The sequence below is a fragment of the Ursus arctos genome, unplaced genomic scaffold (assembly GCF_023065955.2).
Source record: "Ursus arctos isolate Adak ecotype North America unplaced genomic scaffold, UrsArc2.0 scaffold_13, whole genome shotgun sequence".
Lineage (NCBI taxonomy): Eukaryota > Metazoa > Chordata > Mammalia > Carnivora > Ursidae > Ursus > Ursus arctos.
The window spans coordinates 18112471-18125939 of record NW_026622797.1 but is presented as its reverse complement, the minus strand read 5'-3'; the positions used below and the strand labels follow the sequence as shown (position 1 = coordinate 18125939).

At 33.4% G+C, this 13469-nt stretch overlaps 1 protein-coding gene across 6 annotated transcripts in view; it reads left to right on the top strand.

Annotated features, from left to right (window-relative positions):
• Positions 1-10452, top strand: part of STXBP5 (syntaxin binding protein 5) — a 164772-nt gene extending 154320 nt beyond the window's left edge. For all 6 annotated transcript variants that reach the window (XM_044386406.3, XM_048225907.2, XM_026504998.4 and 3 more), the window contains 2 exons: positions 2740-2960; positions 4713-10452. In XM_044386406.3, coding sequence (XP_044242341.1) covers positions 2740-2960; positions 4713-4754 — 263 coding nt within the window. In that variant the 3' untranslated portion in view covers positions 4755-10452. The remainder of the gene's footprint in view (positions 1-2739; positions 2961-4712) is intronic.
• Positions 10453-13469: the final 3017 nt, after the last annotated feature.

The following is a 13469-nucleotide window of genomic DNA, read 5'->3' as shown; positions in this document are numbered from 1 at the left end:
AGATTCAGTTAAAGGCATCAATTCTCCCAAAACTGATTTGTGCATATGCAGATATACACTTAATGAAGTCCTTATCAAAATCACCTTCCCCCCAAAATTTTATAACTGATACTAACCTTTAGATGAAAATACAAAGGGTCTTACCTCTTCTCTTTAGCCTTATATTAGAAGTTTTAACTAGGACAATTAGTCAAGAAAAGGAACTAAAGGTCATGCAGATTGGAATGGAAGAAGTAAAAGTCTGTATTTGCAGATGACATAAACTTGCAAATGAAGAATCTTAAGGAAGCCACACACACACACACACAAAATACAGCTAACAAACAAGTTCAGCAAGATTTCAGGCTACAAGATCAATATAAATAATTTCATTTCTTCTATGCAACTAGCAATGAACAAATCATATATTAAGAAAACAATTCCATTTATAATAGCATCAAAAAGATAAAATACTTAGGAATAATTTAACAAAAGAAGTGTAAAATGCACTAAAAACTTCAAAATATCATTTAAAGATATTAATTCATAGATAAATGGATTGACATCCTATGTTCATGGATGAGACGACTTAATATTGGGAAGAAGGCCATGCTCCCCACGTTGGTCTATGCATTCAACACAATCCCTGTCAAAATCCCAGCTACTTTTTTGAAGAAAGAAACAAACTGCTCCTGACATGTATATGGAAATGGAAAAGATCCAAACAGCCATACATACACAGAAATTTTTTTAAAGAAGAAAGTGATGGAGAACTCACATCTTTCAATTTCTGAAGTTACTACAAAACTGTAATTATCAAGATAGTGCAGTACTGGCATAAAGAGAGATGCACAGACCAGTGGAATAGAGTTGAGGATCCAGGAATAAGTCCATACATGTATGGTTAATTGATTTTCGACAAGGATGCCAAGAAAACCCAAAGGTAAAAGAATGGTCTTTTCAGCAGATGGTGTGGGGACAACTGGATATTCACATGCAAAAGAATGAAGGTGTATCCTGCCCTCCCACCATTCACAAAAATTAACTCAAAATGGATCAAACCTTAATGTAAGAGCTAAAACTATAAAAGTTATAGAAGAAAACAGAGATAAAAATCTCTGTGACCCTAGATTAGGCAGTGGTTTCTTAGGTATGACACCTAAATCACAAGCAACCAAAGGAAAAAGTAGATAAATTGGATTTCATTAAAATTAAAAAAGAACACTGTCAAGAAAGTGAAAAACCAGATTGTGATAAAATATTATCAATCATATTGGATATATCTGAAATCTGATAAAAGTGAAGAATCTTACAACTTAACAATAAGAAGACAAATAACCCAGTTTTTAAGTGGGCAAAGGGTTTGAATAGACATTTCTCCAGACAAAATATACAAACAGCCAATAAACACACGAAAAGATATACATCATTTCTCATTAGGGAAGCAAGATCAAGTATCACTTCACACTAGGATGGCTGTATTCAAAAAGATGTTTGCAAGAATGTGGAGAAATTGAAACTCATACATTGCTGGAAATGTAAAAATGGCATAACCTCTTTGGAAAACTGGCAGTTCCTCAAAAAGTTGAACATAAAGTTATCATGTGACCCAACAGTTCCACTCCCAGGTATATACCCAAGAGAATTGAAAACACATACTCACACAAAAACTTGTACAAATATTCATAGCAGCATTATCCATAATAGCCAGAAAGTAGAAACAACTCAAACGTCCATCAGCTGATGAACTGATAAACAAAGTGTCATATCTCCATACAATGGGATATTATTTAGTCATCAGGAAGAATGAAGTGCTGATACATGCTACAACATGGTTGAACCTTGGCAACATTATTTTAAGTGAAAGAAGCCAGATGCAAAGGCCACATATTGTATGAATCCATTTATATGAAATGTTCAGAATAGAACAATTTATAAAGACAAGAGTAGATTATTGATTGACAAGGGGGGTAATTGGGAGGTGACTGCTAATAATTAGTGTGGCGTTTTTGTTTTGGTTTTGAAGAAAATGCTCAGGAATTAGTGATGATGGTTGCACAACCTTCTGAATAAACTAAAAGTTACTGAAGTGTTCAGGGGCAAATTTATGGTATGTGAATTATATTTCTCATGAAATAAATGTATGCTGAGGGAAGAGGGAAAATCTGACCTCATTCTTTAATAGAATTTAAGACTTTTGCAGTAATCTAGATATTAGGTAATCAAGGTCTGGATTATGTAGGGAAAGGAAGCAATAAATTCCTGAGATCTTTTGAAGGAAAAGGTCTATTTGTAAGTGACAAGATAAATGGAAAGAAAGGGATGTAGCATATCTACAACTTATGGAGACTGAAATAGAATAATGAATAAATTCATTTTTCTTCTAAGCTTCAGCATAGTATTTAAAGTATGAGAAAGCATGGAATAAATAAACTAAATCATCTTTAGTTATTTTTACTGTTATGTAAACTGGTATCAGTATGCCCATTATTCATTGCAACAAATAATTACTAGTCCCTTTTTACACAAATTTTGTTACATAAACTAATACAGAGTAGAAAATTAATATACGTTCTGGTTTTGCATGTTTAAAAAACTAAAAATTATTAAAATGATATAAAATTAATTATGAAGTGAAATATATAAATATTTCAATTACATTGTTACTCCACCTAAAAATTGTGTTTTAATATTATATAGTAGGATTTTTATATTAAAATTTTCATTTGAGTTACTTTTTCACTTATCAAATCCATTCAGTTGGAGAATCATCCTCAGGAAAGGCCTCAAGGAGTCTTGCACAGCATATCCCTGGCCCTGGCGGCATTGAAGGTGTGAAAGGAGCAGCATCTGGAGTTGTTGGTGAATTAGCACGAGCCAGGTTGGCACTAGATGAAAGAGGGCAGAAACTCGGTGATCTGGAAGAAAGAACTGCAGCTATGTTGTCCAGTGCAGATTCGTTTTCTAAACATGCTCATGAGGTATGTCTATCAAACAAATGTTTAAACAAAATAACTAGGTAAAGCAAGTATGAAAATTGTTGGATTTTTTTTAGTAGCTATTATATTTCTACACAAGAACTTTCATTTATCCTTTGTACAATTGCAAATTCCTGATTTTTGCCACCAGAGGGAGCCATTACAAGACTATGTTGCAGTAGCCTTTGGTCTCTCACTGAAGTTTACAAATTATGAAGGAACCCGCTCATCTTCAGGCTTTTTGTAAACAAAGCCAATGATTTTTCAGCTGTTTTTAGGGAATGCAGAGGCCTCATATTTTACTACTAACTTGTAAAAAAGGAAATAATTTCCCTCTCTTGATTCTTTAGGTTGATCTAAATAACTAAAATTGGCAGACATTTTTATTCAAATAGACAATACTAAATCTATCTGTAGACAGATTTACACAGAGGATGAATGAGATGCATTTTTGCAACAAATTCATCATGATGAATTCAGAAGTCATGGTGGACCTTAGAAATGGATGCTGTAAAAAAGGGATCCGTAGCTGGCCTTACAAGTATACTTCATTGGCCAGAATAGTAACACTTTAAAAAACTGACCTTAAAGGCCCTTAGGTAGAATATACATCTTCATTTTGACACATAGGTCTGCCACTGCATGATGCTTTACACTGGGCTACTTCACGCATTTAGTTCCTAGCCTAGCCCTTGAGGATATTTTTAGTTTGTTATCTGAAGAAAACATATTCAGGTTATTTTTATATTTGAGTACCCAGTCTATCAGTCATAGCTCTTCAGATTTTTCAATCAAAACTCATCTTTTCCTTGCTCAGAAATACTGCCACTGGAATGCATGAAAGAGGTCACTTGACCTGGGAGAGATTTGTCCAGGGCTTCAGAGAGATTTGGAGATCCCTTGTGAGTCCTTGTACTAGGCTAATACACACCTCAGATAGAGGCTAGTGACCTTGGTCGAGAATTTTGTTGGCACAACCCTGCATCTGACTATGATCTCTAATGCATCTAACACTTCAGCCAATTCAGAATATAGTCACACTCTAAGTATTTAGCAAAGAGCTCAGAGTTAAACTGATAGCTTTTCCCTTCTACCAAACGATGTTTGTGAGCCATATTTGAGAGTCTGTGAAGATGATGTATTGAGGTGGTTAAGCTCACGAGTTCTTAAATCAGACAGTGTGGGCTCACATCCCACTTTCACCATTGTGTTACCTTGGGTAACCCATATAAGCCTTATTTTCTTCATTTATAAGATGAGAATAGTAATCTCTAACCCATAGAGCTGTGAGGACCAAATGAATTCATGTAGGGAAGCTGTGCCATATGGTGCCCATCGCCGAGTAAGTGCTCAGTAAGTTTTGGATGGCAGCAAGAGTACTGTTTTCAACCTTTCATTCACCAGGTTCTTTAACCATTATTTTTAGTTCAAATCAGAGAACTGAAAATTACCTTATTTGTAAGGTATTAGCTTAGGTCACCAAAGAATATACTGAGCCAAAGTTTAATATTGTCACATTTCTAAAAAAATAAGAGAACCTTCTAGGCTATAGTTCTTAATAGTTATGGTCTTTTCTCTAAATGGAACAGTTCTTACTTACTGCTTTCAATATAAATTGATCAGAAGTAAGCAATATGGTAACACTGTAGAATGTTTCAGGGTGATACAATGTTTTGGAAAAATATAGAAATCAATTACAAATAAATATTGTTGTTCCGGCATTTTTAAAACATTTTTATGTTTTCTCCCCTTTAGATGATGTTGAAATACAAAGATAAGAAGTGGTACCAGTTCTGACAACCCGAAATCCAACTCAGTCTAACTTCAGCTGGAAGGAAAAAGAATTTTCCTTTTTTATTTTATTGATTTCACTTTAGGAAAGTTAACATTAAAAGGATTGTTCGACACTGGATACCGTTCTTTCCTAGCACAATCATGCACTGTTTTACCTCAGTCATGTGGCTTGAACTGAGGAGTGTGGCACACACTCAAAGTGGAGTATGTGGTGTGTGCGGCTATGAGTTGGCAGTTTGGGAACTAAGCAGGTCACGTGTTACAGATGAAGAAACAAAGGGGGATGTTGAGACCTGGCAGGGACGATTCCTGGATCATTCCTGTATTAAACTCTCATATGCCAAAAGATTCTGTGCTGTTGTATCTGCCATCAGTGTTTGACCTCTTTGAGGGAGAGGCAATAAGTCACAAGTCCTGAAGCTGAAATAGTTACGTTTGTGTCATTGACTGACTTATAAACAGCTGTCTTGGGCTTTCCCTCCCTTAAACTGAATGGTCATCAGTATCATTAGTGAAAAAGAAACAAACTGTTTGTTACCATCACTTTAGACAGATAAGCTGAATGGTGGGCTTTAAATAATAAAAACATACACATAGTTGACTTGTGTATGGGCTACTCTTGGATTCTTGTTATTGTATATTTGTGTTTAGTCCATATTTTGTCAAAAGCAAAACAAGGCGATACATCACTTTTCATTGAAAAGAAAAGTGTAGAGCATGACTGAACTGCTCATCATTCTGGGAGTTTCCATGTAGTGGCTATACAGTGTGGAAAGTGAGAAAAAACCTCCATTGTGGTGAGGAGAATACTTCAATGTCCCTTGTCCTTGTTCTCATTAATTCAGCTAAAGGTGGATTTGACCAAAATAGTTAATGGTTAAATTTGTAGAAATGTTGAAATTGGCTAAGTTTTTAATTTTGCTTGAATTTTTATAAAATGTTTAACCAAATGTACCTTTGCATTATTTAATTAAAATTGCTAAAAAAAAATGTTTCATTATTTCAGTAAAATGCTCAGCTCCCTTTTTAAAATGCCCTTTATTTGCTAACAGTTCCAGTACACTCAGGTGATGAGCCAATTAAATCTTAGTGCACATGCTGTCGCATGGAAAATTACAAGCATCTGTTGTCAATAATTATCTATATAAGAGTCTAGTCTGATGACCTACAAAATATTTTCTGTAGAAATATACTATAAATCTGTACATGTCCTTTCAAGGTTTTAAAAAGCCAAAAGGAAAGGAAAATATGTGCATTTTTGGTAACTAAATTATTTCTGTATTGGAGTATAATGCAAACGAGACCATTAGTGGATAATAAATGATCGGTTCCTAGAAGAGCATTGCAGACAGGGGGGAGATGACTTAGTAGACCTGGAAGTAAGTGATCTCGTTATACAGGCTCATCTGAGGTGATTATTGGTGGTTCTTAAAGCAACAAAGGAAGAGCAAAATAGAAGCATTACACTTACTATTAATGAAATTTAAATATTTTCTTCTATAAAAATTGTTTAAAACAGTTTTCTTTTTTCATTAAGAGATAATCAGAGCACAAATTGATAGCAAACTTGATGGTTGTTTTTTCTATTCCATATGATCATTAAAGGTATAGAACACCTTAATTTCACACAGTCTGTTATGCATCTTTTCCTCTTTGTTCTTTTCATTAATAAAGCTTTTATGTTTACATTTTATAATGTGCAGTATGGGATACAAAAGTTTACATTAAATTTACTTTGACTGTCATTAGGGAGGGACTAAATATATGTGATAGAGATAATTGATCGAGCCAAAATAAATATTTTAAAAGTAATCATTTTCAAAAGGTTTTGAATTTGTAAAAAATACCTATAGATAGCATGTTTCTGTTTAGTTAATGTCAGCTATATGATGAACTCAGCACTTTACAGATGGCTTAATTTGTATCCTATGTTATCTAATTAACCCGTTGTTCCATGATCTGTCACAGGAAGTATTAGGCCCTTTTTTAAGGTACAGTTTTGAGAATGTCATCAATAAAATCAACAGTTACGGATTTGAAGTTGAGAAGCATTAAGTAAAATAATATACTGGTGGATTCCCCATTATGTGGAAGGGCATATTAGCTCCAATTATTTAATTTGCTGTGTTACTTTATGTTAATTGTATATCAACTTTATTTCTATGGTCATTTGTCCTGTTGTATATAAAATGAACTAATCTTGTAATTATTTTCAAATAGAGAAGTAGATACATTTATCTGAGATGGATTTTATAAGAAAATGTTAAATCAATATTTTGAGTTATTTTATTTTGTTTTTAAATTGATCTACAGATTATGCACAGCAAACCTAGAAACTCACTTAGAACTAGAAAGCTTGAAGTATTTTTGAGAATAGGAAATAGCTTCTCCGAGTTCTACTTGATTCAGTCTGTAGATAAGAGACAGTCTGCAGTAATAACTAACCCAGGGAATTTATTGTAATTTGAGAGATAACATCTCTATTTTTTTCTTTTTAAGTGCAAAAAGTAACAGTCACCAGCAAGCCAGGATTTCAGGAAAACAAACCAAAAAAAAAAAAAAAAAGTCAAAAATAGAAAATATTAGAAAAATGAAAGATTTGTGTGTGCTTCCTCCATATCCTCATTTGAGAACATTATTCTTTGTTGCATTTGTCCTTGGCTCTAAAATCATTGAAGTATTCATTAATTAGCAGCTTGTCAATAGGAAGTTGTTTCCCCATATGTACCACATATTCATTTCACTCTTCAAACTAAAATTCATATGTGTTTAGAAAGTTATTTGAAATCTTAATACTCTGACAAATTCTGTATATTACATCCAGTTGAAGGTTCGCATCATCTTAATCCCCTGGGTTTGCATTTAAATTGTACAAAGTGTTTCCAAAAATGGTTATAGATATCACTGAGCTACGATTGACTTCTTAATTTGCTTTTCTTTATGGATGTGAAAAAAAAATGCTGCTACTTGTCTATGTTATGTGTAGTATATTACAATTTAAGTACAGTACTTTATAGCAAAGAAAGAAGCATTTCTTTTGCTTAGACCTTCTTAATTGTAGGTTTCTCTGAAGTTCTTTTGTGTAGATATGTGAGTGTTTTAAACAAGTCTGAAAGTGTTACACATTTTTAGGTTACAAGAGGTGGTGGGGAGACTGCTGAGGAAAGGGAAGACGGGGGGACCCCCACAGAGTGCAAAGTTTTACCCTGAGTTCCAGATTCCATATATGTTTTGCTGAAGGCATTTTCTCAATGACATTAGAAAAGCTATATCCAAAGGTAGATTTTTTGTGGCAAAGATTTGTTTTACATTTTAACTTTGGGGATTTTGTTTATTTGTTTTTGCAAAATAAAGAGCACTGAACTTTAAACTTGAATTTTTTCTGCACTTTTTTAGGTAATGAAAACTTTTTATTATCATTTAATCCACATTTCTCAGTTAAAATTAAGTGATACATATGTATAAAACATACCAAAATCATGAATATGCTGCTAGCTGCACCTTAAACAATTAAACTGGTCATAGTCTTAAAACCTTTAATAGGGCTTTATATAGTTTTCAAGGAGAAAAATAGTAAAATCATTTGCTGTATGTTTCAGTGTTCTAAGGTCTTAAATTATTGCAACACTTTCAGATTTGTTTTAAGATCATACAGTAACATGTTATATTTATACATACTGCTAGAGAATATACTTTTAATTTTAAAATGAAATTTTTATAAATGTACTCTTTAATTTTAAAAATGGTGAACTTGTTAAGTTTAAGTCAAAGTACTTAAAAAGTATGTATATTATCCATACAAAAAGTTATGTTTTACGCTTATAATAAGAAATATTGGTATCTCATATCGAGATACAATTAATTTTAGAGAATCATACATTATTCAAAAGTCTTCACGCATTGACAGGAAAGATAATCATTATTTTGGTTTAAAAAACCCTCTATTGAGCATTTTCAAATATTAATTTTATTTTGGGGAAAATGCCCACAACAATAATTGCAAGATCTTTCTCACTAGCTGCAGCTTACTGTCGGATGCCTACCTTAACTATTGTTTTAAAATATATATATATTTAAAATAGTTTTCCAGGTATTTTCTTCTACCTTTTTAAAAAATAAATTTCCAAAAATGAAAACAGAGTTTATGTATTTTTGTCAATGAAGGTTTTTATTTTGTAGTTTATAGAATTTGTTCCTTATCAGTTTGATACTTGATCACTATTCCTAGACTTTTTAATCTGTATTTACTTTGAAAAAGAGCACTTCTCTATCTTAAGTGTCCTCCTTTTTTTTCTTTTCCTTTTTAGAGTGTTTGTTCTCTTGGTTTGAAATTTATGCCCACAAATGATTTTTTTTTTCATTTGAAAATGAATGTGAAGATACTGTTTACAGCTTTTGTTAATCACACTTTTCATCACTGATCAATTGCTTGTAAAGTGCTATGGGGATTATTTTTCCTGTGAATATTAATGATCTTATTACTGCCACTGAAGTTTTAAAAGTTCTGTGGACAGAAAATAGTTGTAACAAAAGAACAAAAATTAAAGGGAAAACTTTAGTTTACCTTTCTCAGCTGAATTAAATGGTTTTAATAACTTCCCAGTTACCAGGGTTATAACATGGCTTTTTTTTTTTTTCAGTTATAATACAGTTTTAAATTACTAGGCACAATTCATTTACAGATTGAGTACAGTAGTCCAGGGCTACATGTAATTGCTCTTTTTATTGCATATTGCACTCTTTACATCAGAAAAACCATGAATGTCAGTTTTGCTGGTATTTTGCAATGAGGCTCATAATTTAAATTAAAATTTTATAGTGTATGAGATGTAAATAAGTCAGTACTAATTTATTGTAGGTTGTTTGGCTCAGGCATTTAAAATGGACATAGGCTAATGGCATGGAATCCTATTTGATTGGGAGTTTCATTTTTTAAAATATACTTTTGCTAAGTGTTTTGTGTTGTTCGAACTTTGCTTCAACTCAAGACAACGTGAAGAGTTAAAAACAGACTCAACATGTCAGTAGAAAGCAATGCAAAGAGTAAATCATATTTTAAATTTTTTTAATTTGTTTTTTTTTTGTAAATAAATGGTACTGTGATACTTTAGGTGTGACCTCTGCTTACATGGTAGTTAGAACCAGAAAAACATTTCTTTCTAGTTATACTATTGGTTCATTGTAAATGCATCACCAAAACAATATTAAAAAGAGCAAGGATAAGTTTTTCTAACATTGTCCACTTCAGGGGCAAGCATGCTTGGTATAGAGCTCTAGCTTGTGTCTACCTTAAACCCGCAGGCAGTTTTCAGTTGCTGCACTTTTTTTTTTTTAATTTTGCTCTGCCCAGTAACTATCTCAAAGGTAATTGCTGGAATATGTATTTTAAATACGGTAAAAAAAAAAAATCTGTGTACTGTTTCATTTTAAACAAAAACAAAAGCACTATTGCAAACACTAAAAATGTGTTCAACTTTGTAGTTATTTTGCATTCCTGTACTTCACAAAATGTCATCACAGCAAAAGGTTTAAAATTAGGTAATGAAATATTTTTGTAAATAAATACCGTTAAGCTGGTATTTTAAAAAAATGTATTATAATGTTTCTGGAAAATGTTCATATATATGTATATGAATGTCTCTTTATGCTGAAGGGCTCTGATTGGGCAAAATAAAATACTCTAATCTCTCCTGAAACTAAACAAGCCCTTTTTTCTGGAAAATCTGTTTTAATTTTTTCTCTGAATTATGGAATTAATCCCATTAGTTTAACCTAAGCAAATAATAGATACAATAGATTTCTACATTTGCAAAGATAAAGTCAATTCGAGTAAGACAATATTTTTCTCAGCTAGGTGGGCTTTTTGGTAAAAGTCACCTCCCCCGCATCGGGTGGGGTGAGATGCCCTACTGTAGGCACTTAACTGTAGATGAACACGTCTTGGCCTGTGGTGTGTATGGAATCCCCTGGGTATCTTGTTAAAAGACAGATTTGGATTCGGGGTATCTGAAGGGTCTGACTGCATCTCTAACAAGCTCCCAGGCAGTACAGATGCTGCTGGTCTGTGGAACGTACTTTGAGCAACAAGGATGTAGAGAATTTCCGTAACTGGCATTTTGCCAGTTAATAGTAGTGCCCAACTACTTGTACCAAGAATGAACATCACATTAATGGATTTAGAATAATATAACTCAAAGAAGACCAAACAGTACTTATTGTTTCCACTGTATTTCCAAGCAACGAATATGGTAATTCTCTTATTAAATTGAAGGTTTACTTGATTTTGGAATCTATGATTTTACTGCCCACATGGTGGCAGTCATGTCTCACCTATTGTCTGAGCCTTGACCAGGCGTTTAGAGTAGTGTGTAACGGGAAAACCAGACATTTGCAAAGACTAATTTTCATTATAATTAATTTTTATTCAGAGAATTATTAAAGTCTTGGATATGGAACAGAAAAAAATGTCTTCCTAAGCTATTGGTTATAAAGTGATGTAGAGCATTTTGTAGAATGATCTAGTTTGTTATCAAAAATTATAGTGTTTTTCCAGAAAATCTAGGCATAAAGTGATAATTTTAAAAACTAAAGAAAGATTGTCTTCACGTCTCGGTTCATGGTCTTTTAAAGAACCTCAATCAGGGTGTGTACTGTGTAAATGGTACAGTGCCAGCCACCGTTTTATAGAAACATACTTGTCACTCTTCACAGGAGTTTATAGGAAGATTCTGATTATTTTTCATTACTTTAAAGATAATATGATTGCTACATCATTGTACTTTTTTCAATTTTTGTACAAATGTGATCTTTTAAAGAAGAAAAAATTGCTCCAAGTCATTTTATTTTTTCATATTTTATCTGTTTCAAATCAATACTCAATACTCACTTAAAACTTATGGAAATATTCTAACCCTTAATTTTGGTCATATTATCTAATTTTTTACTATTTATAAAATAAAGCACCATAGTTTTTCATAACTGCTTTTTAAACCAACATAAGATACATATTTCATTAATAACAAACTTTCAGATAGCACAGAAAATGTTGTTAACTAGCAAAGAAAAGTGGAGAAATATCAAACTCCGGTTCTTCATTTTCTTGTCTGTTGCAATTTTCTGTCATCCATGGAAGACCTAAAGTTCTGCTTAACAGATATTCTGAGGGACAATCAACAGCTTTATGATTTCAAAATGAGTGTGTGTGTGTCTTCCCAAACAGAAGACCCCTTTGTGCATCTCTCCCTGATGTTTATCTCTGGATCTTCTCTCCCTCCCTTCCTACCTCCTGCAGTTCAGTTCTGTCCCTCTATCCCTGATGCCTGTCACCCCAAATCTCATTACTTTTTAGTGTTTATTTTAACCAAACACATTTTGCCAATTTAGGGGTGGGAGGGAATACTTTAATTCTCAGACGGTTCCCTCCTAAACACTGGGTGGGTTTGTAAATAGTTTTTATAAAAAATAATGCTATCCCTATTCCTTGCTATAACCTCCAGACATTCAAAATCTAGGTAGACAAATCAAAAAACCAAAACAGTGTAGCACACAGAAGAAGTGCACTGAAGCAGAAGTTTCGGAAGCTAAGCCCAGGAGGATGGGAGGTAATAGAAAGCACCGTGCTGGCAGCCCTCGGGTCCTGTCCCAGCCACTTCACGAGGGTGTTGAACCGGATGTCTTCCCTTTCAAGACCAAAGTGTCCAAGAATTCATGAGCATGCATTATATGCATGGGTCTAAAAGAAGACCACATTTTAGCAAAGGTTACCCTCTATGTTCCTTTACTAATAATGTGACTACAGAAACCATTAGTCTAAGCAGGGATTCTCCAACCTGAACATCCAAATCTTCCCGAAAACCTTGTTAAAACACAGATTGCTAGACTACACCCCCAAAGTTTCTTACTAAGTCTGGAGTGGGACCCAAGAATTTGTATTTTTAGCAAGTTCCCAGGTGATTCTGATGCTGTTGGTCCACAGATCACACTTTGAAGACCCGATCTAGAGCAATGCTGGAGAACCAGTGTCCCTTTTATCGCACAGGTATTTTGGATGTTTCCTTCACGATGCTCTAATGAAGCTCAGATAATATACTTACCTATACATGTAATCTTTTAAAATCGATATAATGTTCTAATACACTAAAGATATGAAATGAATGCGGTTTATAATTTTTAAACTGGATTTCAATATGTAAATCCCAAGGTTACACACTAGAACAACAACAACAAAACTTCCCACAAATGTACAAAACACTACCAATAGGATGATCCCCAGCACTCGCCTCCACCAGCTACCATGTGAGCTAGTGGTCCAGAGAGTAAGACCAGCAGTAGGACACATCCTTATTCACATCTGTTGACATCCAGAGGGGCTGTCAGAAAAATGTTCATCAAGGTTATGCCATGATGTGTATAAGAAAGTATAGAAAAGAAGTCTTGACTTAAATGCTAGTTTGGATTTTTTGTATATTTGCATTAATCGCTCTTGTAAATTCATGTTCCCTTTCCCTTACTTAATCGATGCTTTTGAACTGGTCAGAGTGGATAGGAGAATAGGACTTCATAAATTTGTGCCTGAAATTCACAAATCTCAATATCTTAAATGGTGTGGTTCTCCTAACAAAAACTCCTCTTGATAAAATAGATAGCGAATCCATACAGAAGATTCTATTACATAACCTTACTAATGGTTAGTCTATTGGAAACGTTACTCCTGATAAC